Source organism: Malaclemys terrapin, chromosome 6, assembly GCF_027887155.1.
Source record: "Malaclemys terrapin pileata isolate rMalTer1 chromosome 6, rMalTer1.hap1, whole genome shotgun sequence".
In the NCBI taxonomy this organism is placed as follows: domain Eukaryota; kingdom Metazoa; phylum Chordata; order Testudines; family Emydidae; genus Malaclemys; species Malaclemys terrapin.
Window position 1 is genome coordinate 82,354,210 of NC_071510.1, and position 25,162 is coordinate 82,379,371.

General features: G+C 42.6%; 1 protein-coding gene across 1 annotated transcript in view; it reads right to left on the bottom strand.

Annotated features, from left to right (window-relative positions):
- Positions 1-25,162, bottom strand: part of XRCC4 (X-ray repair cross complementing 4) — a 283,046-nt gene that overhangs the window by 237,478 nt on the left and 20,406 nt on the right. The window contains exon 2 of the mRNA XM_054031803.1: positions 3,150-3,299. Coding sequence (XP_053887778.1) covers positions 3,150-3,288 — 139 coding nt within the window. The 5' untranslated portion in view covers positions 3,289-3,299. The remainder of the gene's footprint in view (positions 1-3,149; positions 3,300-25,162) is intronic.

The window sequence follows — 25,162 nt, forward strand, 5'->3', positions numbered from 1 at the left end:
AAATCAGGTCCAAAATATTTGCAATAGCTTTGAAAAAAGAAACATTAGCAAAACCCAACATGACTCATAACAGTAATGTGTTTCTTTCTTTTGGAATTGTAATGGGTTAACTCCATGCCCTACAGAAGCTACTCTCTGTTTAAACAGAGTAAATTTGTAAATTCTGCTTGGAGACAGGAAAAGGAAGTTAAAACACATCAAAGTAAATAGTTCAGAGATAGCAGAGGAGGGACTGCCTAGGTTCTGTTTTGCTCAGTATGACCTGAACAAAACGTACTTGAGAAATTACAGAATTTACACTTTTAGTAAAGTCCAGGTAAAAACGCAAGGACCTTTCAACACTAAGTTTATAGAAAGGAACCTCACCAGGATGAGCATGTGGGCATGGGGAATAATTGATACCAGGGTAGCCTCAATAAGGTTGAGTTTGCCCACCATTTTAGTAAAACATCTAATATAAGTCAATAGCACCATTTTATGCTCATATAATCTGGTATAAGGCAGGTCAGCCATTAAAGCCAAAATCCGTGGTGCAATCTGAGGGACACAAAAATAGGGAACCAGGACTGAGAATGCATTAGTGCTATAGCTGCACTGAATGGGACATAAAAGTAGTGGGGGAAAGGGAAAGGGAACATATCATCCTTATTCCCACTGGTGGTTGTACCAGTGACATGAAGCTAACTCTCTTTACCAGCTGAAGTCCCCTACACAAGGAAAAGTTATCTGTTCTGTAGGAAGCTTGAGCTCACAGGTATACAACTGGTCAATAATTCCCTTCATCAGGCTAGCCAGGATCATATTAAATATCCTTTAGTACCAGAGGTATGACTGGTTCATAAAATAAAATAGCTACCAAATAAACAGGAATGAAATTAGTCTCAAGTAAAACAAATAAGGTAGCCAAACAATGCTTGTGGAGGCATTTAAAGAGCTCCATGTGGGTCTTCTGGCATCACACTACTCACCTTAGCATGACAGGAGTTCCCCTCGCTCTTACACTGGAGAAACAAGACTCAAAACTGAGAATCCTTAAGTGATGGTATCTTTAAAGAATTCCATACATATATCATATACACCATCTTCACTTACAGTAAAGGACAATGGCAGACTATAGTATTTTATAAGTATTGCAGCACTACAGGAAACACAATCATATACAACAATGATGAGTACTATAGGTATGTCTATAAATAAGACAAGCAATGCTGTGAACCATGTATGGCAAAGAACTGGGTGTAAAATAAAATAAAAGTTAAACTTTTAAATTTGTCAAGTTTTCCTATGGTTTTACATTTCTTAAACAGTGAGGCTTCCACCACTTTTCATCATCACACTAGATCTGTAAGAACTAGAAAAGACCAATCCTTCAGCAACTCTTACTCATTTCCTGACCTGGCTTGCCAAGCACAATATCCCACAACATAAGAAACTGAAGGGATTTCCCACTGTTTATAAAAAATAAAAATAAAAAAAAATATAAAATATCTGACCACTGCTTTCTCCCTCAAGCAAATAGCTCCAAAACAGATGAAATCTGAAACTTCAAAGTTGAGATGTGAATAGTCTTGAATATGCTTCACTCACTTTGAAAGATGGTCTTAAAACAGTTATAAATTTCTGAAAATGCAAGACTAAGCACGTGCAGTAGAAAATCTTACACTGTTAGCTGTGCACTTAAAGAGAGAGGTTGTGCACATGCAGTTAACTGTGCTATTTAGTTAAGGGAAGCTTCAAGCTCAACTGCTGAAGCAAAAGAACACTGAAATCTTGAGAGGTTTAAAAGTCTCAAGACAAGGCATGCTGTTGCTTGTTTCTGCAGCAAACGGCTTAGCTTTGGCATAAGGATAACACAGCCACATTCATAGCTACACAAAACAACTCATTCTAGAGCAAAGGGATGATAAGCTCAACTAGTGTAACCAGTGGAGCTTGTAATATGAAAAAGATAAAGTTTTCTGGATTTCTCCTTGTTGTCCACTTTTTTTCCTTAAAACAAACCAGGAAAACTAATTGCAAAAAGCTAGCCTCAGTGCAAACAAAATGTAAAACTAGACTGGAACAGAGTAGTTTCCACCTAATTCCACCCAATTGACACAACAGCACAAGGAGTTCAATTCAGCTCCCTTTCGACTCAGCAAAAGGACTAGAAAGTTAATAGGAGTCAATAAGAATTGGATTGGCCCTAGGAGAGGAGGTCAAAGACCACTCCCCCCTGTGTTTTTCTGGTGCTGATGCTGGACTGTGTTTTTTCTTCTTTTGACATAGTGATGTCAATGATCCCATCCTTTGTGAAGTGCCTATACGACAGATCTGTCAGATGAAAAAAGTTAAATTGAAAACAAAGGGATAGAAATGTTCTTCTATATTCTCTTTCTATTGTAGTGACGCTAGGTTTTACTTAGAACAACAGTAGGTGAACACAATACAAGTGTGACTTTAAATTGGCAGTCTCCCTTAACATAAAACAAATTTCAAATGCCTTCAGCCAAAAAATATTGGAACAAACAACAAAACAAAGCAAAAAGACACTGATGTTTTTGAAATATATTTTGACCATCCTTGCAGGGATCCTTCACATGTAATCTGTATGCGTAGCCAGGCCACAATGTTAGCAAATATTGCCTTTTTAACCTGTGCAACAACTTCCAATTATGTTTAAAATATACTTGAAACATTTAATATTTCAACAGAGGATTTAATTAAATGAGCATGTTCCCTAATTGATCAGCAACGTAATAACAAAACAACATTAACAGGGATGACTTTAAGTGAGGAGTTACTGTAATTCACAGATGAAATTAGCTTGTCACATTTGTTCAAAGATATTGAGAAGTTGCCGTGTCCTGGGGTAATGTCACAGGAAATTATATTACTGGGAAAAATATAAACAACTATTGTATAGCCATATGTTAAATTAATTAGTATTTGTTTTGACAGTTGAGTCTTTATATAGATTTCAAAGATAGATTTGAACAAGTCCCGTGACCCTCCTTCCTTCCTGACTAGATGGAGGGGGAATCTGGAAGCTTTCTTCTTATAGAACATGGGGTCACAGAAGAAGTTAAGAATCACTGCTCAAAAGCCAATGGAAAAAATGTATAATTAAAACAAACAAACATCTTTTCATCTTTTGTTTTCAATATTACCTGTCCCAGTCCATGCTGACTGACCATCGCTAAGTGTTATAATAAAGCCAGTGCCTAGGTCTTTTTCCCAAGTGACTTGTAGAAAATATATTGTGCTTGGCTCAGAAACTGGATAAATTCTGCTCACTTTTTTCTCCATTCTTTAGTCACCTGTTTTGGAAACAAAAGAACGTAATCTTGTGTTTATTCCATCTCACAACAGATGAATTCCCAGCTGCCCACTGAAGGCAGCTTAAAGATCACCTTGCAGCACCAGAATAGCACAAAGGAAATGTAGTAGGATTGAGGAATTGGCCTTTAAAGTTTAAGGGCACATGAGGTTCCAGATGAGCGTTTGCTTTGGATTCAGGTCTGTGTTGCCAGGGAAGGCTTGGACATGGAGGACAGCATGCAGGGAGCAGTAAAAGGGTGGCAGTGGGCTAGAGGACAAGTCGCCAAAGCAAAGGAGACAAGATTAGAAAGTGCCTCCAAGAATAGACCTCAGGTCCATTTCTCCTTGGTCCACGTTGTTCCCAGTGAAATAAAACCACAAAACTCTAGACCAACCCCAAGTTCAGTTTGGTACTTCACTGGGAAGAGTTCTTTTCTTTGGATCCAGACTTCTCCCCTATGTCCCTTCGGCCCCTCAGGTCCATTATCACCAGCCACTAGCCTAACATACCCCAAAACAAGCCACCTGCGTTTGCACAGCCTAACTGATTAGGGTGACCAGGTGTCCAGTTTTCAACCGGAACACCTGGTCCAAAAGGGATCCTGGTGATTCTGGTCAGCACCACTGACTGGGTCGTTGACTGTCCAGTTGGTGGTGCCGTGAAGTGGGGCTGGTAGACTCCCTGCTAGCCTCTGCACTGCACGACTACCGGGAAGCAGCCAGCATATCCTCCCTTAGGCTCCTTAGGCTCCGCACGCTGCCCTCCCCCAAGCACCACCCCCGCTACTCCCATTGGCTGGGAACCGCAGCCAATGGGAGTTGCGGGGGTGGCATCTGTGGACGGGGCAGCTCGCAGAGCCACCTGGCTGCACCTCCGAATAGGAGCCAAAGGTGGGCCATGCCGCCGCTTCCGGGAGCTGCTTGAGGTAAGTGCCATCCAGAGCCTGCACTCCTGACCCCCTCCCGGGCCCTAACCTCCTGCCCCGTCCCGATCCCCCTCCCTGATCCCCCCCTCCAAACCCCTCGGTCCCAGCCCACAGCACCTTCCTGCAACCCAAACCCCTCATCCCCAGCCCTACCCCAGAGCCTGCATCAGATGCCAGAGAAATCTGCCAAAGGTAGCCATGAAATCTTGATCACATATACTTTAAAACTAAAGTTTTCTAAACATGGATGCAGCTAGCTAATAAAGTTTTTTGTGACAACTTGATTTTACCTTTCAGGGCCCCTCATATTTAAAACCTATGAAATTTCCACAGAGAAAACTTGTTTAAAATAATTAAAGTTGAAAGGATGCTAAGATTTACTACAACCAATGTACAACCAAAAACATTTAAATCTTCCTACCATAAAAAGAAACAAAAAACACATCAAGTGTCTAAGAGTCTGGAAATGCACAGTTAAGATGGATAGGCAATTCCCCACTGCCACATAATAACTGAACATTCACTATCACCCAAATGTACATCATCTGGAATACGATCACTGAAGAGCCAGTGTTCTATTGGATGGAATATTGCCATTTAAAAGAATGCTATCAAGATCCACTGCAAAACAGAAGTTACAGTGGATACCAGCAACAGCAAAGGGAATTTAAAAATGAAACTGGAAGCTGAAGCTGCAACTTCAGGAAACGAACTTTATGATTCTGTGGTGGGTTTTACAGCCCAAAACAAAAACAACCTAGTAGTCTGCACTTTACTTGAGACCTTTTAAAATTCACATTTATTTATATATTGTTGAAATACAGGTCTTTATTATTTCTCAGCTGCCTGGTATATTAAGTATTTCATTTAGGCTTGCTACACATACTTTCATAAAGCTGATGAAAGTTTCCTACCAAAGAGACCAGACTCGGGCCTTACTGATTTTGTGATTATATAGACATTCATTAACATTGCAAAAGCCATGGAGCCATGTGACAAGTCAGTGGCACTATGTAGAGCAGTGGTTCTCAACCTGTGACCCATGGACCACTTGCGGCCCAATCAGCACACAGTTGCGGCCCATATGACATCCTCAGGGCCATACAGATAGTATTGGATGCAGCTCACAATGGTAAATAGGTTAAGAACCACTGATGTAGAGCCTACCCCCACAACACAAATTATATTTGCAGGTAATGGGAGTAGTCTGCACGGGATGCGGAACGGCTGCATCAGGGACGTTGTATGTGGTAAAATGCTCTATCCAGCCTTCAGTTTTAGGTGATAGTTATTGTGGTTGATTTCAGCTTAGTCCCCCAGGGGACTGTATTCTACATTAGAAACCCAACAAAAGATGTGGGATAGTCTTTGATCAGAGGTTCAGACCTAAGTTTGAACTGAGATTTAATCACTACTCTGACTCTGCAGAAGGATGACCTGACAGGAAGTAGGAGGTAGTTTTAACTCCAGTTGTCTGCACTGTATCTGACCTTTGTTCAAGTATGTGTCTTAAAGCAGCTAGAAATGCCATTCCCTTGTCCTAACAAGTGTAAAGTATTCATAGAAAAATGAAACACAGGAATCTTAGATTCATTACTGGCGCATAAACAAGTATTAATACCTAGAAAACAATCCCCTTGCCAATAACGTACCTTGCCAATACCTTGGCGATAACATACTTTTCCACACCTGCTAAGACTGAGTAGTTGATCTTCAGAGTCCTTAACTCATTAATTTCAATAACAAATAAGTTCCAAGAGCTAATCAAACTATGATACATACACAGATATTTCGCTAAATCAATTAAATATTAAATTCAGTTGTTTATATTCTCTACACAGCAATAAGACAATACACTGTAAAAATGTTTTGTATAACACCTGATACGAATTCCTTGTTGAATTTTGGTTGAAAGCCTATAATTGTTTATAATTTCTGACAATACCCTGAATATCTGGTAAGTGAATATCTTTTTGAATATCTCATACAATGAACTGAGTTTATTTTCTTCAGTTTAAAATGTAAAGAAATGTCCTTAGTAAGCTACAGATGCATTTCTCTGCTTTGGCAAATAAAGGAATAAAGAAAAATCCAAAACCAGAACTTATAAATAGGGTGACCATACGTCCTGTTTTGGCCAGGACAGTCCCTTTTTTAAGCCCTGTCCAGGTCATCCCGACTTTCCCCCCCTCCCCCCTCCAAAACTGGGCATTTGTCCCATATTCTCTTGCCAACTGATGATCAGTTGGCAAGAGAAAAATGGGACAAATGCCCAGTTTTGCAAAAAAAAGTGGGGTGCAACCCCTAGCGGGGGTGTGGAGGAACGTGCTGGGGGAGGGGAAGTGGCAACACCTGCCCTGCATAGGAGGGAGGACTAGGGAAAGTGGCTTGGGCTGTGACAGCCATGCGCGGGGGGAAGAGGTGAGTCTTGGGCTGGCCCCGTGTGCAGGCGGGCAGAGGGAGGTGAGACTTGCACGGGGGGGGGGGGGGGGGGAGACATACCACAGGCTGGCCCCATACAGTGTTCCGTTTTCCCTTTGGGAAAATATGGTTATCCTATTTATAAATAGCCTAGAAATGTCAACACTGTGACTAGGTTGAGAGGAATAAACAATTTATACACACTAGATGCCATAAATTCTCTTCATCTTCAACAAACAATGACGAGGTCATTACTGTCTTCAGCTGTAAACTACCACTACTTGTATTACTATAAATGGCTGTATTGTGAAAGGTACACAGAAGCCTGAGGCTCAATTCACACTGAAAGAATGCTGAGGGCAGAGAGGTTACGTAAAACTGATAGTATATATCACAGTTGAATTGATCAGTCTAAATCAGATTATTTTATATTCCATTCGAGATTTAAAAAGATCAATATTTCACTCCTGAAAATGTATGAAAACCTATAATACATTCTACTCCTCCTCCCCCCACACACACTCCACGCATCAAAAAACAAAAAGGTAGGGCATGGAGGTCTGTAGCAAGTCACTTGAAATTACTGGTTTATGGGGGAAATTCTTGTTTTAAATGTGTGTGATTCAATATCTGCCCAGATAGGGGGTAACAAAAAGCATGTGACAGGAAATACTGGTCAATGTGTGGGATGTATATGAACGAATGGGATTCCTCCTCTCTTCCCTCCCCCCCGCCTCCCCCCAACTTTTGCCTGCCACAGATTTTTCCTTTTGTTTTTCTGGTTGTCCTAGAGTGAGCCAGAAACCTGCAAATCTTTTATCAAGAATGCTTTCTGCCATGGAGTAAGAGAGATTTAAAAGGACACTGTACCTTTGAGAGGACTTTGGAATTTGGGAGCTCTTTAGTGCCTCTGATGATGAAAGATTAATTAAAAGGCTGATTGTTAAAACCTAGAGAGAGAAGTTGTACAACATATCGAAATATGCATTAATAGGTACCTTTTGTTGTTTGCATTTTTGATTGTTGCTCCATAAGCAAACATGCGGGTCAGTAAAAACTATTGACACTGCACGCCCTCCTTTCAATTTAGAGTTTCCTAGGCTATGTCTACACTACACCTTATGCCAGCAGAATTTATGTGAAAAAAAACACCCCTCTGAGCGACATAAGTTACACTGACATAAAGACCAGTGCGGACAGTGCTATGTCAGTGGGAGACATTCTCCCGCCAATATAGCTTCTGCCGCTCACAGAGGTGGTTTTATAACGGGAAAGCTCTCTCCTGCTGGCATAGAGCGTCTTCACCAGACATGCTGTACATGCCCTTATAAATGGAGGCAAAGCTAGAGACTGGGGCCAGGTCCACACCACAGATTTCTGCTGTCAAAGCTATGTTGGTCAGCGGCATGAAGAGGTGTATAGACATGCCTGGAGCATTTTATATGAAAAGATAGCCAGAACTCTGATCTTAAGTCCTATGGCCCTCAGGAAAACTCTAGCTGAATAACTGTGTGGGCACTTTATTTAATATGATTAATTACCAAGCAAAAACCTTGAAACAATGTAGTGTTACTAAGAAAATCCTTGTAATGAACAGTGGTAATGAATTATATAATCTGGGTAACGTCAGATCAGTAAAATGTGGTTAATTCTGACAGTAGAAAACAAGTGTGGGCGGAAAATATGCTCTCTGATATAAACTATTGAAGATCCTCTGCCCTTCCCCAGCAACTCAGCCATCGTTTACTTTTCCTTCTACATCCCCCTTTCTCTCAGTGCACCACAGAGATAAGCCCAATAGAAATACATATGGTGAAATCCTAGCCCAACTAAAGTCCATGGCAAAACTCCCATCGACTTAAATGGCACCAAGATGTCACTTATAGATCACCTAGCTAGCTCAGTAGAGCATCAGACTTTTATTCCGAGGTTCCAGAGTTCAAGTCCCTGATGAGGCAGTGTGCCTTTCCCCCGTTGCATACGGTTACCATTCGTCCGGATTTACCCGGACATGTCCTCCTTTTTGTGCTAAAAATAGCGTCCGGGGGGAATTTGTAAAGCACTCACAATGTCCGGGATTTCCCCCCTCCCCCGGAGCGGCTGGGAGGGCTGCAGGAAAGTCCCGGGCTGGACTCCGGAGCAGCTGGAGAGGAGCTCTGCCCTGCATTCCGAGCAAGTGTCTCAGCACAAAGTGCAGCCCTCCCCTTTTGCAACTGGGAGCGGTTACTGCCATGCAGCGTAGCAAAACGGGAGCGAGAGCACTTTGTGCTGATACAAGGGCAGCTCTCCCCTGCAACCCGGTCCGGGCCAGGGACCGGGTTTTGTTGTGCAGGGCCAGGGACCGGGTTTTGTTGTGCTGGGGAGCTTAGCCACGTGTCCGGCTCGCACAGAGCCCAACACCCTGTTCTGAGCAGCAGGGTAAGGGGGGCAGGAGAAGGGGCAGGGAGGTTCTGGAGGGGGCAGTCAAGAAACGGGGGGGGGCTTTTTGGGGGGAGTGGAGAAAGTTTTGGGCAGTCAGGGTACAGGTAGGGGGTAGGGTCCTGGTGGGCAGGTGGGGGGGGTCTTAGGAGGGGGCAGTTAGGGGACAAGGAACAGGGAGTCTTAGGTAGGGGGTGGGGTTCTGGAGGGAAGTTAGGAGCAGGGGTCCCAGGAGGGGGCAGTCAGGGGACAAGGAGCGGGGGGGTAGGGGGCTGGGAGTTCTGGGGGGGAGCTGTCAGGGGGCAGGAGTGGGGAGAGGGATCGGAGCAGTCAGGGGACAGGGAGCAGAGGGGTTTAGATGGGTTGGGAGTTCTGGGGGGGGCTGTCAGGGGGCAGGAGTGCGGAGAAGGATCGGAGCAGTCAGGGGACAGGGAGCAGAGGGGTTTAGATGGGTTGGGAGTTCTGGGGGGGAGCTGTCAGGGGGCAGGAGTGGGGAGAGGGATCGGAGCAGTCAGGGGACAGGGAGCAGAGGGGTTTAGATGGGTTGGGAGTTCTGGGGGGGGCTGTCAGGGGGTGGGGAGTGGTTGGATGGGGCGTGGGAGTCCCAGGGGTCTGTCTGGGGCTGGGGGGGTGGATAAAGGTTGGGGCAGTCAGGGGACAAGAGGCAGGGAGGCTTAGATAGTCCTGGGGGGCAGTTAGGGGCAGGGGTCCCAGGAGGGGGTAGTCAGGGGACAAGGAACGGGGGGAGGGTTGGGAGGTCAGGGGGGGCGGGAAGTGGGAGGGGCAGGGGCAGGGCTAGGGCGGGGCTTCTCCCGTCCTCTTTTTTGCTCGCTGAAATATGGTAACCCTACCGTTGCATGTCCCAGGAGCTAAAAAAGTTGTCTCTTCAGAGCCCTCCTTAATATTACTAGTTTGCCAGAGGCTGGAGTGGGCAGCAGGGGATGGATCACTTGGTAATTGCTTGTTCTGTCCATTCCCTCTGAGGCACCTGGCATTGGCCACTGTCGGAAGACAGGATACTGGGCTAGATGGACCTTTGCTCTGACCCAAAATAGCCATTTTTTGTTCTTACACCAGATTATTACACTACCATTTACATCATTATTTAATGTGGCCTAGAGATTTCCATAGGGGTTACGTCTGCTGATAAAAGATCTGAATTTCACCCATTTCTATCTGTTTGGTTCAGTAGAAGCAAAAGGGGTCAGATTTATCCCCAGTACAGTTCCACTGATGGTACCCATTCTTTGCTCTGGCCTTCTTATGGTAAACATATTTTATATTTAAATCGAAAACAGTTACCCATTCAGCAATCCAATTACTGTTTCACAGTTCTTCATTTTGAAAATTCCACCATGCCAATATAGTGAGCAACTAAATGTAGAATATTAGTTGTTACAATAATTTGCATTCAAAGATGATTGATAAGGTTTACAATGAATCATACACATTTTTAGCCATGAGATTTCCTATGCAGATCCACACAGATCACAAGTGGGGGGAAAAAAATCAGTGGGCAGACTTTAGTCACTGATGGATGAAAGCATAGTGAGTTTGGGTATTTATGTTATAGACTGGTCAAGAGAACTTGTTGCTACAGTAAAAACTGAGATACACTTGCAAAATAGTGAGGAAGCTACCGCAGTGTTTATCTGCCCTCTGCCAAAATATTACCTCAAAGAACAAACAAAAACAAACAACGTAAGAGTGTTCACTTAGGAAGAGTGGTGATTTGGGGAAGAGGGACAGTCTAGTGGCTCATTAACCACACTGGGATTTAGGAGATCCAGATACAACTTCTGATTCTGCCACAAATTACATTGGGTGCCTTTGAGCAAGTCACTTAATGTGTCTTTGCCCGAGTTCTCTATCTGTAATAAAGTGAAAACAAGACTATTTCTTTTCTCCCAGCCTTTGAGTGGCTCTGATCTTGGCTGGGGCCCCTAGGCACTATTGAAATACAATTAATAATAATTAGATAAGACAGATTTCTTGACTCTATATAAATCAAAGGCCAATTTCCATTCTCTTTAACCCCCATTCGCCCTGCCACTATTTCTGAGAAGATTGATTCCTTCCCACAAAGGCCAATAAGCGTGAGCTATGTAGTATATTTACCACTACAGAGTTAAAAATCAATGTTGTGGCTCTTTATTTTATAGCAAGAGTAGTCCATACCCTGTGTAGCTCAGATTACCATTGCAGATTGCTTAACTTCGCAAAGGAGCAAAGCACCAGTCTTGCATGGAGCTCCATGTGGGTAAAAGCGTGCCCACATGAAGCCCCACTACAAGAGCAAGGGTCTGCCCATTGCAAGAGTGGGATCTATGAGCAGATGAGAAAAGAAATTAAGGCTGCATTGCAGAATATATTCCACCCCCCAGCCCCCCCTTTCTTTTTACACATGTAGAATACTGGTAACAATACCATGTATTGTACTCTAGCTAATGCATTGTGGTAGATTTTGTAAAAATAATTAAGTCTGAATATGAGACCTAATTACCAGCATTTTGCTATTACAGATTTGCTGCAAAGTGGAAAACGACTGCAATGAGTTAATTAGAATTAGGTTTGCACATTAGTAAAGTGAGAATTAATTAGATTCATTTTTGCACGTTAATAGGTAAAGAATATGAATATATGGCACACTCTGAATGACTATCAACATCTAATCACTCAGTTACTAACAATTATCATAACCATAAAGAGAAAAACAGACAAAAATCTATCTTTCTCTTTCCTTTGAGCCAAGCACACAGACAATTGTATACTACCTCAGCTGACCTATAAAGTTGCAACTTACTGGAACCAATAATTCAGGGAGAGGAAGCTTCAAAAGTCTGCAGCTGTGTACCTAACTGCCTGAATCTTATGAATTAGCTAGATACTCACGGGGCCACAGAACTGTCCCCTTGACAGTCCTAAAACAGTGCAAAGCTCCTTTTTACTTTTAAAATCCCCCTTACTAGACAAAATATCTCTTAACCCCAATCTCCTTATCTCCTTACTGTATTCCCTTATCACCCAACATTCTTCCACATAGCAAGCCTAGGTCTCAGTGCACACATCTATGTTCTAATCTGAAGGACGTATCTACCAAGTCCTCAGTGGGTGAAAGCAGAGTATGTTGCTGAGGTCTGGGGCTCTGAGAAGGGAAGATTCTCTCAAGGATATTCTTATTTTAACTGATTGAAATAAAAAGGCTGTAAATATTTCAGTTTAACTTCAAGTCACTGTGCTTGCTTCAAAAGCACAAAAAAGGCAACCACATTTCCTGTTTGATTGATCTCCCTTGTTTTGTGTTGATTGAAGGCTCAAGATCTACGTCATCTCCATGTAGTCAACCCCCCTGCACCTGCACGGAAATGTACGATTGGGGCCATAGTGCACTAATTTTTCCATTATTACCACCTTCCATTGCCATAAGTGCAACAAATATAGGAGAATGATTTATTTATTTATTTTAATTCTTTGGTTAGCACTAATCTTGCTGAAATCATTCAGTCAGAAGAAAATTTCCTATGATCTATAATTAGAGGTTGGTGACTTTTTCACCAAAACTTTTTTTTTATTTTGAATATGTACATTCAGATCGATTAAACCATGTGTCCAATTCGCTGAATTGTTCAGTTGAAAACAAATCTGAAAACAATCAGAGCATTTCATTTAGACATTTTCAAACTGAAGTGTTTCAGTTTAAAATGAGTTTTTGTTTTGAATTTTACTTTTTTGTTTGTTTGTTTTTGTTTTTCAAAGAAAAAGTTTAAAAACCTCAAAACTAAGAAAACCAACATTTTGTTTTTGGTTAAACAAAATGTTTTTTTTAAACTCAAAATGATTTGTTAAACCTCAATTTTTCAGTTCAGCTAGAAAAAGGGGGAAAAAAAAAAAAAACACTGCTCCTTTCCCCACAGATCCCTTTGCCAGTTATGAAGAGATCCTGGATACTGATTTTTTTTTTTTTTTTTTTTTTTTTTAATTTGGAGAGGAGGGGTATTCTTTTTTTAAAGCACCCTTTATTTTAAAAAAAATTCATTTCAAAATTAAAGTTTTTCTACTTCCTAGCAGTGTTTAAGTGTCTGCAAACAACAAACCCAAAACACGTTTGGTCCCACCCCTTCTTGCCCCTGTCCTTTCTCTCTAGAAACACGCCTGCCTACTGTCTCTTCAGTTGCACTTTCAGATTTGTTGCTACTGTTACTGTTAAACACTTTCTTTTAGAGCCAAGAGAAGGTGATGCAGAGCAGCACATGAAAAGGATGCTAACAACCAACCAACCAAAGATGGCTGTCCAATGCACATAAACAGGAAAAAAATACTACAAATCCAATCATCTTAGGGGTTACTTGTAACAACAATAGGTTCAAAATATTCAGATGGAAATGTGATTTTCAATTTGACAGGTTCTGTTTAAGTGTCCCAAGTGATGGGATACCCACTTTTTGCCTGGAGACTATCCTGAAGAGATCCAGTAGATCTCAGTATCAGGAAGCTTTCCCCTGTTATTCTGCTTACGGTTTTTTTTAAGTATCATCCTGCTATTCCTACACAACATTCTACTTATTGCAGTTAATTAGTGTTTTTCCATCTTCTAAGTGTTTTGAAAATATTTAACTCAACAATATAAGTTAATACCCATTACAAGATTCAACCATTCTTGCATCTGAAGAAGTGAGGTTCTTACCCACGAAAACTTATGCTCCCAATACTTCTGTTAGTCTTAAAGGTGCCACAGGACCCTCTGTGCTTTTTGCCAGACTCAGGCTCTCTTTAAGTATCTTTCAAAAATCATGTTACTCCTACCATAACCTGCCACTGTAACTAAACTATTTTGTAGTTTGTTACTTTTTCATTGTACAATAGAAAAACATTATAGGCCCCAGTCCTGCAAATACTTACACATGTCTTTAACTTTATGCATATAAGTAGTCACTTTAGATACATAAGTAGTCCTTAAAGGCATCCCAAGGAACTCCTCATTTCTGGCTATAACTAACTTTGATGCTAATTGTGCCTCATAATAAGAATCTGTAACAATTATGAGATCACATATACCACCACAATTTCTACACATGGTGGGCCAGACACTCAACCAGTGCAAATAATCATAGATCCACTGACTTCAGTGGGGCAGAGTGATTTGCAACAGCTGAGGATCTCTCCCTATGACTTCCATGAAACTATTCACTATTATGTGTTTGTAAGAACAAGGCCTTAGCTATTCATTTATTATTTAAAAATTTTAATTATATATGTGTCACCTATATTTTAATACCTAAATAAACACTTTGGGGAGAATGATTTTAAAATTTTTAAGAGGCAGTGTAGTGAGAACTGAACTGTCAAAACCAGTTTCACCTTTCAGTTCTTCATATATACAGAGAGATAACAACACTGTTTCAAATGCTTAGTATTCCTGACACACTGGTCAGCTGAATAGTAAACTTCTGTACCTTCACGGCTTGATATTGTAATATCCATTGAAGCTTCTCAGAAATTGTTTCATGAAAATATACTGTTTTACCGTGCCACTTCAGTTTAAGTTACTGAAATCAGCCCTTTACTATGCAGTATAATAAACATCTATGAGATAATTACAGCCAGAATGGAGTATCTTGGAATGCCTTTAAAGATTCAATAACATTGCCCCTGTAGTCTCTCTGAATTCACCAGCTCTGTAAAATGAGAACAGTCTTCTTTTCCTCCCCTGATTGCTATAAAGAAAAGCTTCAGAAGAACTGATTGATTAGGGCTATAAGAAAGCCAGTGTTTTGTTCCTAAGGGCACAGAAGGTCACACTACATCTCAGCACCTCACCACGTAATAGCCAAGGAGCTGAGACAAGCCTGCAGGTGGGGACAGTTGAGTCCCACCCCAAATTTGTAAATCAGTAGTTTTATTGAGGCTAGAACAGTTGAGGATTGAGCTGCTTATCTTTAGCACTTTGTGTCTTTGGTGTTTGGCTTCTATGATCTATACCAGGCAATGTTTCTTTCTAAGGAAAAAAATCAGCGGTTGGCTGGTTTGCAATTGGATTGGGGTCTACTTTCTGAACAAACACTGTACACAGTTGCTTCTGAATAAACAAGACACTTTTTAAATTAGTTTACAAAGAATTTTGTATGATGTTTTGGATAGCAATAGGGCATGGAGCAGAAGCCAACTCTCTTAGGTCTGTTCCAACTATCTACAACAGTGTCACTGATAACATTTTGAACTTTGAGCTTTTTATTTTAATTTATGCAGAGCTAGGGCTTCCCCCACTCTCCCAAATTGCTTTTGCTGCAGGTGTTTTGAACTGCAGCAGCTATGCATGGAAACCTACCTACAGATTAGAAAGAACTACTGTACATTTCTAATAGAGCAATTAACCTAAGTGCTTTCTTGTTAAGAAAAATAGGCCACTATCTGAAGTGATTTCAGAATAAAAGATTAGCACACAAAGCACACTGCTATTGAATTCAGTTTGATCCCTGGTGTCACAGTTCAGTTTGACCATGGTAGAAAATGAGAGCCAGGATCTGAAATGGGGGAGGTGAGATACTCTACTGAGTGGTTTAAGAGAGGAAGAGAAGCCCCGATAAATGGAATATAACATACATTTATAAATACACGCTTTGGCATTTAAACCAGGAAAGAAAAGCATGTAGGTTGCTTTCAGTAATCATTTATTTGTGTTATACCTGGTCTTCTGATTTTGCAGCACAAGTATTTCTACTGCTTTTAATCAAAGCTTATTTTTTCCATGTTAAACTAGAGGCGATGAATAGAATCTAAGGTTTTAAATGGAGAAATAGAACAAAGGTATAACAAAAAATCTGTAACTACAATATCTCAATTGATTTACAAAACTTCCCCTAGTCATTAGCAAATAGTTTGAGATATTATTAGCCTAAAGCAAGAGGAAATTCTTACTTCATGTAAAGTGGCTGGGCCTATGTGTCAATAAGAGTAGAGCATTCTTGAAGTATCATCTCTCACAAAACAAGCCCTCCATGCTTTCAGGCAGGATATTGGTTCTGTCTAAAACTCCCTTCAGCTCCAGTTACAGACCTTCAAGTGGAATTTAAACATACTTTTCACAACCAAAGAAGAGAGATTTTAAATGCCAGGATTATTTATTCTTTAGATGAAAAGAGTTAGGGAGGACTTAATTGATAGATTTCAAATTATACTGAATTTAGTCAGAACTGAACAGGCCCTCATTTTTACACTGTTCCATATTAAAAGAGCAAAGGGTTTCTGGATTAATCAATAATTTTAAATGCCCCTGCAAATAAAAGGAGTAAGACTCAAATGGTACAGCTAAAGATAAAAAGTTAACCGAATGATTTACTATCCTAGCAGAAGATTTTATTGCTACCATCTAAGGCTTTGATCCTGCAAGTTAATCTGTATCAACAGAATTACTTTAATGGTGTTCTGTGCAAGCCCAAGAGCCTGCCTACCTGGATGCAACTCCAGGATTGAAGCCTTAGACAGAGGCCGATTAGGGATTTGTGGGGTCCTGGACCAGAGTAAGTGGGAGGCCCCTCCCTACCCCTTCAGTCCCTTCCCCACCCCGCTGCTGCCAGGAAAATGGGGTCAGGGCATGGGTGCTTGCCCTGCCCCTCCCAGCCCAATATTCCTGGCAGGGAGCAGGGTTGGAGTGCGGGGGCTTCCCCCAATCCCCAGCAGGAGTGCCGGACAAGCGGAGTGGGGCAAGCCCCCGCACCCTGACCCTACTTCCCCCAGGAGCACCAGATGGGGGGAGGGACAGGGGCAAGCCCCCAAGCCCTTACCCCATTACCCATTTTCTACTCGGGTGGAGCAGGTCGGGGTGCAGGGATGCCCATTTTTCCAGGGCCTCCCAATTGGCCGGGGTCCCTGGGCATGGGCCCATCGGCCCAGTGGCTAATCCGCCACTGGCCTTAGATAGTACCAGCTGATTATCAGAGGGGTCACTGACAGATCATAAACACACCCACAGTTTTGCACAACTGTCCAGGTAAAGTATTTTGGTTTGTTTGCCTTTCCCTGAAACATGAGGCATAAGCCAAAGCCAATGTATCAGACTTCATGAGCCAACATGATATGCAAAATTTCCTATACCAGATTTGTAATTTTCTAAACAGCAGTTCCCCTAAATACCGGTTCAGTAACCCTGATCAAGATTGTATTGTCTCCGCAGTTCTTTGTTGCTCCTCCTCTCCTTAGGGTAGGAGTAGTGAGAGCATGCCTGTCGTAGTGCAATGGTCCTAGTCATGTCGTCATGTGGGAGAGATGTGGGATTGATCATGGGTTTAAGAGTCAGATAAGGTCAGTTACAAAATAGAAAACTTCTTGAAAATCTGGAATACTAATCATACCACAATCTTTGCACAAGTGTTTCTATAACACTGACCCACACTCTACACAAAGGAAAGTCAACGTCAGTTACAGTCTAAAATGGGTCTATTTAAAACAAATATTTTCAGGGCTTTTGAGGGGCTACTAGGAAGCCCCTCCTCTACCTCAAGAGAGCTCCTTCTCAGCCCTGGTCTGCACTACAAACTTATGTTGGTATAACGATGTCGCCCAGGGGTGTGAAAAATCCCCTGACCAACTATGGGAGGGCTTCTCTCATCAACATAATTATCACCTCTTGGGGAGGTGGAGTACCCTCGCTGACAGGAGAATCTCTCCTATCAGCATATGCAGTGTTCACTAAACACTACAGGAGCATAGGTGCACTAATGCAGTATTGTAAGTGTAGACAAACTCTCAGACATAATCTGAGGGAAAGATAGCAAAAGTTAACCCAGATGTGGAATTTGAAGCTTTTTAGCTGCTATAGGGAAAGGGGAGCAGGACCAATTCTTCCCCCTCTCCCCGCTCCTCCCCCGCCACGCAGCCAGCAGAGGCACTGGGGAAAGATCAAGCAATCCCATTCCTCATGTTAATACAGGGAACTAAGGAAGGATCAGTGTTTCCCACCCTTAAGGTAGACAGCATACAGCCATTTTGTATCACAGCACATGCTGCAAAAAACTAAAGCAACCTTCTCTCCTCAGAAACAGAATGTTGCAGTCACCAGGGGAAGATAAAAAAGGGGGAAGCAGCGAGAACCACAGCCAGCCCAGCACTCCAGCCAATGGGAACTTTACCACCCAGGCTTTGATCATCCCTGCAGCCTGGAGGCAAGGTCATCCTGCTGCTTCTCTCTTGGCTTTGAAGCATCAGGTCCATCCCACTCAGATACTGCTGGATAGATAGGTGGGAGTCAAACAATTGGCTGAATCTGCCCAATTCCCCTCTTAGGGCTTGTCTAAACAAAGAAGTTATACAAGCATAAGAACTTAAAGAACTACAGTCAGACTTGTATAACTCTCCTTGTGGACACTTCCAGTATAGGAGAGGGGTTTTTTTAAAAGATTTACTTTAGGCATTTTGGAAGCAGCTCAAGCTAAACCAAAAAAGACATTCTTATTCCGGAAAGGGTTCACATGGTGAAATTACACCAATATAACTATAGTGGTTTAATTATAAGGGTATTACTCCCATGTAGACAAGCCCTTCTTCCCACACTCCCAGAAGGAGAACCCCTTGAAAGCACCCTTCCCCAGACTGCATTCTCCAGTTGGAAAGACAGATCTGCCAGGAAGGCACTACAAGAACAGGAAGCACATAGTAGATTCAGAGCCCAGCCAGCTGGTCCCTAGTAACAGCTAAATGGCAAGGGCACGTCCCTGATGACTGAGGAACAGGGAATATGAATACAAGGTATTTTTAGACGGGATTGCCCAATTGCCAGCAGCTGTATCCTAAATTAGCCCAGACAAATTTATATGCAAATCTAAGGCCATGACCACACTACTTATCTCGGCAAAATGTACGTTGTTCAAAGGTGTGAAAAAAACACTGTGCTAAGCAACATAAGTAGTAATGTTCACAGCACTATGTCAGCAGGGGAGCTTCTCCCACTGATCATAGCTACCAACGCCCGTGGACGTGATTTTATTATGTCGATGGGAGCGCTCTCTTCTATCGGCATAAAGCGGCTACATGAGTGATCTTACAGCAGCATAGCTGCACTGGTACACTTATGGGTATCACTTAAAACACAAATTTTGGAAGTTTGTCCCAGAAATCTGAGATTTCTTTGAGAGAAATAGAATATGTTAAGTAAATTCTGCCTACCTGGAAACAGAGTAAAATTAAGTCAATTCATATAACTGAAATCTTTGCAGATGGGAAAAAAAAGCAGTTACTTCATTAGAGAACAATTTGGCTGCCTTACAAGCTTTAAAAAAGTGATTATTCCCCTATAATACTCCTAAAAAGACAAAATGTGAAAGGATGATTTTTAAGAATTGGAAAAAAAGAAAAGGAAACAGTGCTGTATTGTATTAACAGGAAAAGTAAAGGGAAAGCTCTGTCATACAGCTCTATTAAGCCTACATACAGATAGGCTCAGAAAAGCCAGAGACGAGGCCAGGCTAGTCACATTTCTGACAATCCCTCTATGGCACTGGAACCCTCCTCAATTTCCCCATGCCCAAAGAGGTGTTATAAAGATTAAAAAATTGAACAGACTTTGGAAAATTAAAAAGTACTAATTATGTATTAATAGTATGCTAGGTTTTCTTCTGTGTTTATTTGGCTTCCCAAATACAGCTTTCTACTTGATGAAATGTTATTGTCAGACCTGATCAAGTGCTTGTGTGTAGGCTTGGTAGAATATATGTGTGTGTGTGCAGCCCTATGTATCAGCACCTCCTCCCTCCCTCCCTCCCTCCCTCCCCATGCCTCCTGCCAGCCGCAATCAGCTGTTTCATTGCATGCAGAGAGGAAGAGGGGAGGAGTGCAGATGCAGTGCACTCAGGGGAGGGGGAGGAACTGGGCAGGAAGAGGCAGGACGGGATGGAGCGGGGGTGGGAAGAGGCAGGCAAGGGTGGGGCCTTGGGAAAGGGGTGAAGTGGAGGCAAGGCCAGGGGCAGAGCCACGGGTCAAGCACCCCCCCAGCAGTTTGAAAAGTCGACACCTGTGCTGCATAATGCGGTATGGACACATTAGCACAGCTGAGAGACCTGAGGCCAGCAACAGTAAGACAGTTTACAATGCAATGTGGACACTCAAGCACAAGCTTGGAAACACGGCATCCACAAACCCAGGGCCCACAGATGCAGGTTAGCAATGCACTGTAGACATACCCTAAGGCCTCGTCTACACTACAAACTTAGGTCGACAGAAGCCATGTTAAGTCAATCTAATAATGTACTACTTTCACTTCTACACCATCTGCTCAAGAAACTCCCTACGATAGCACAGGAACAAATCTACACAGACACACCCCTAGAGCCCTGACCAGGGTATTCTATCTGCTACCCAAGATTCATAAACCTGGAAACCCTGGACACCCCATCATCTCAGGCATTGCACTCTTATAGCAGGATCATCTGGCTATTTGGACTCTCTCCTCAAATCCAGGCTACTGGCACTCCTAGCTATCTTCGAGACACCACCGACTTCCTGAGGAAATTACAATGCATTGGTGATCTTCCTGAAAACACCATCCTGGCCACCATGGATGTAGAAGCTCTTTACACCAATATTCCACACGAGGATGGACTACAAGCTGTCAGGAATAGTATTCCTGATGAGGCCACGGCACACCTGGTGGCTGAGCTTTGTGACTTTGTCCTCACCCACAACCATTTCAGATCTGGGGACAACTTATACCTTCAAGCCAGCGGTACTGCTATGGGTACCGCATGGCCCCACAGTATGCCATCATTTTTATGGCTGACTTAGAACAACGCTTCCTCAGCTCTCGTCCCCTAGCGCCCCTCCTCTACATGCACCACATTGATGACATCTTCATCATATGGACCCATGGGAAGGAGGCCCTTGAAGAATTCCACCTGCATTTCAAAAATTTCCACCCCACCATCAACCTCAGCCTGGACCAGTCCACACAAGAGATCCACTTCCTGGACACTACAGTGCAAATAAGTGATATTCACATAAACACCACCCTATACCAGAAACCTACGGACCGCTATACTTACCTACATGCCTCCAGCTTCCAGCCAGGACACATCACACAATCCATTGTCTACAGCCAACCCCTAAAATACAACCGAATTTGCTCCAATCCCTCAGACAGAGACAAACACCTACAAGATCTTTATCAAGCACTCTTAAAACTACAATACCCACCTGGGGATTTGAGGAAACAGATTGACAGAGCGAGGCAGCTACCCAGAAGTCACTTACTACAGGACAGTCCCAACAAGGAAAATAACAGAACACCACTGGCCATCACATACAGCCCCCAGCTAAAACCTCTCCAGCACATCATCAACAATCTACAACCTATCCTGGAAAACGATCCCTCACTCTCACGGAGCTTGGGAGGCAGGCCAGTCCTTGCTTACAGACACCCCCCAATCTGAAGCAAATACTCACCAGGAACTACAAACCACACCATAGAAACACTAACCCAGGAACCAATCCCTGTAACAAACCTCGTTGCCGACTCTGTCCCCATATCTACTCTGGCGACACCATCAGAGGACCCAACCACATCAGCCGCACCATCAGGGGCTCATTCACCTGCACATCTACTAATGTGATATATGCCATCATGTACTAGCAATTCACCTCTGCCATGTACATTGGCCAAACCGGACTGTCTCTACGGAAAAGAATAAATGGACACAAATCAGACATCAGAAATGGTAACATACAAAATCCAGTAGGAGAACACTTCAATCTCCCTGGACCCTCGATAACAGATTTAAAAGTACCCAGTCTTCAACAAAAAAAACATCAAAAACAAACTTCAAAGAGAAACTGCAGAGCTACAATTCATTTGCAGATTTAACATCATTAATTTGGGCTTGAATAGGGACTGGGAGTGACTGGCTCACTACATAAGCAATTTCCCCTCTCTTGGTATTTGACACCTTCTCATCAATTATTGGGAGTGGACAACATCCACCCTGATGAATTGGCCTTGTCAACACTGGTTCTCCACTTGTGAGGTAATTCCCTTCTCTTCATGTGTCAGTATATTTATGCCTGCAGCTGTAATTTTCACTCCATGCATCTGAAGAAGTGGGTTTTTTCCCCACTAAAGCTTATGTCCAAATAAATCTGTTAGTCTTTAAGGTGCCACCAGACTCCTCGTTGTTTTTGTGGATACAGACTAACACAGCTACCCCTCTAATAATGTATGCATCTACACTACTGAGTCCCATCCGCCGACCTCAGTTGCCTGTAAAGTTGGCTTCTGTACTCCACCTCTGTGAGAGGCATAGCACTTGATTTGACATCCACGGGTCGACATGGAGATAGTGTAGACACTGCATTGTGTAATTCGAATGAATTGGCCTCCAGGAGGTGTCCCACAGTGCTCCACTGTGACCTCTCTGAAGAGCACTTTCAACTCCACTGCATGGCAGCCAGGTACACAGGAAACAGCCCCTCCCTTGTTAAAGCTCCGGGAACTTTTGAATGTTCATTTCCTGTTTGATCAGCATGGAGAGCTCGCCAGCACAGCTGATCATGGAGACTCAAGACCACAAACGCGCTCCAGTATGGAGTACACAGGAGGTAGTGAATCTTATTGCTCTGTGGGGAGAAGCATCTGTGCAGGCAGAGCTCCAATCCAGCCGAAGAAACACTGACATCTATGCCAACATCACATGTGGCATGGGGGAGAAGGGCTACACAGTGCCACATGAAAATAAAGGAGCTTTGGCAAGAATACCAGAAGATAAGAGAGGCAAATGGTTGTTCTGGTTCTGCCCCACAGACATGCCACTTTTACAAGGACCTGCATGCGATTCTCGGTGGCGACCCCACCACGATCCCAAAAGGCAGCGTGGATACCTCCCAGGAGTCCCGGGCCACCTCGGACAACAACGAGGAGGACACTGTTGATGAGGAAGAGGAGGAGAATGGAAGGCAGGCAAGTGGAGGATCCATTCTCCCCAACAGCCAAGAACTGTTTTTAACCCTGGAGCTCATCTCTTCACAGGACCAGGTGGTGGCAGAGTGTGATGCCGGGGAAGGCACCTCTGGTGAGTGCACATTTCCAATCAAACTGTAGGGGTTACATGCTATTATTTTTATGTATGATCTGAACAAAAAAAGTATAGTGGGTATCTGCTTCCCGGTGGCCACTCCAGCTACACAGAGGATGCTCCCCGAAAAAGACTGTTCCACAGGGATGGCCCTGGAATCCTCCATGGAGATCTCTACGAAGCTGTCATGGAGATACTCTGCAATCCTTTGCAGAAGGTTTCTGGAAAGGTCTGCCTTATCTCTCCTACCACAGTAGGACACTTTCCTGTGCCACTCCAGCATTAACTCTGCTGGCATCATTGCAGCACACAGCATAAGTACCCAGACACTTACAACATCTGCTCCACCTGTTACCCTCAGGAGACTGATATTGCGATGCATAGGGCCACCTAGGGGAAAACGGGGGAAGTTTTCAATGCAAGCCCTTGAACCGCAAAAAGTACATGTAATCTGCCATATACTTTGTTTTCTGTGTTTTAAGTAAAATCAATACATTTGAAAATGTAGAAAACATCCAAGAATATTTAAATAAATGGTATTCTATTATTAACAGCATGATTAAAACTGCAATTAATTTTTGTAATCGAGTTAATTTGTTTTGAGTTAATCGCTTGAACTAACTGCGATTAATTGACAGCCCTAATAATAAATAAAATAAGCCTGGATTTTAGCCTGTTTTATCTTACTAGATCGTTTCCTAAGGCATCTGTTTTGAAAAGCATACCTGTATTAAAAAAAAAAAAAATAAGGAGTCTGGTGGCACCTTAAAGACTAACAGATTTATTTGGGCATAAGCTTTCGTGGGTAAAAACCCACTTCTGATGCATAGAGACTCCATGCATCTGAAGAAGTGGGTTTTCGTGCATCTGAAGAAGTGGGTTTTTTACCCATGAAAGCTTATGCCCAAATAAGTCTGTTAGTCTTTAAGGTGTCACCGGACTCCTCGTTGTTTTTGTGGATACAGACTAACACGGCTACCCCCTCTGATACTTACTGTCTCTCAGCTTAATGCTAGCTTTGCTATAGTTTTCTTTCCATTTTACCTCTAGAGACTGGAAGAAATTGCCACTGATTTTTCCAAGAAAAAGTATTTGTTACTTTAAACTTACTGATTTAAAACACTAATTTTGCTTTATAGAGACTACACAGAAAAATAATTTTTATAGAACTTTACTTTAGCTGTGATATTCATGCACTTTGCAAAATGGCAACAAACATGATAGAATTACATATGATAAAAATGAAATTAAGAATTTTATGGCTGGCAGAAGTTTGCCTGGTTTGTCACCTAATACATTAATCAGCAAGGTTTGGGGCCAATAAAACATTAATGCCCCAATTCTGCAATGAGCACTGATTTCAGGTGGGCACTGTGTACATACAGGGGTCTGCCCTTGTGGCGCACAGTGCAGGAATGGGGTCTTATACCAGAGTATCATTCACTTCAGTGGGTATTGGATCAGGCCCCCACAGTATCAATTAAAACAGCCAAAGGGAACTGTCTGTTACTGTGCCATACTGCTGGTACCTCAGATCTGGTCAACTTGATGTCTACTTATTGTGCGCACTGGAAAGGGGGGGGAAAGAAAGGGGATGAAGAGGGGAGAGAAGAGGGTCTTTGGAAAAAATAAAACATTTGTATAAATTTTCAATCTTTGTTAAAGTTCTGCATGCAACGCAGGGTTTTTCAGTAAATGTCAGTTTCAGTTAATATATATTAATTTTTCTGACACTCAAAGCTTTTTTTTTTTTTTTAAACCCGTAAAAAACTTAATCTTACAAAAACTTAATCCCCCCAGACACTGGATACCAAGCAAGGGGTAGTATTTAAGGAATTTGGCTCTTCAATATTAGTTTTTCTTCACAAGCATTAAGGAATGTTGGATTGCACTGCAGTGAAAAAGTTGCAGTCCAACAATTGTATCAAAGACACAGCAGGGGCATATTAAAGGAAAACTGCTATTTTGCTTGAACAGAGAGGGTAGTGAGGTACTCATTAGGAAAGTATAGCACAAGATTGCTTCAATATTCTATCAGCTATGAGT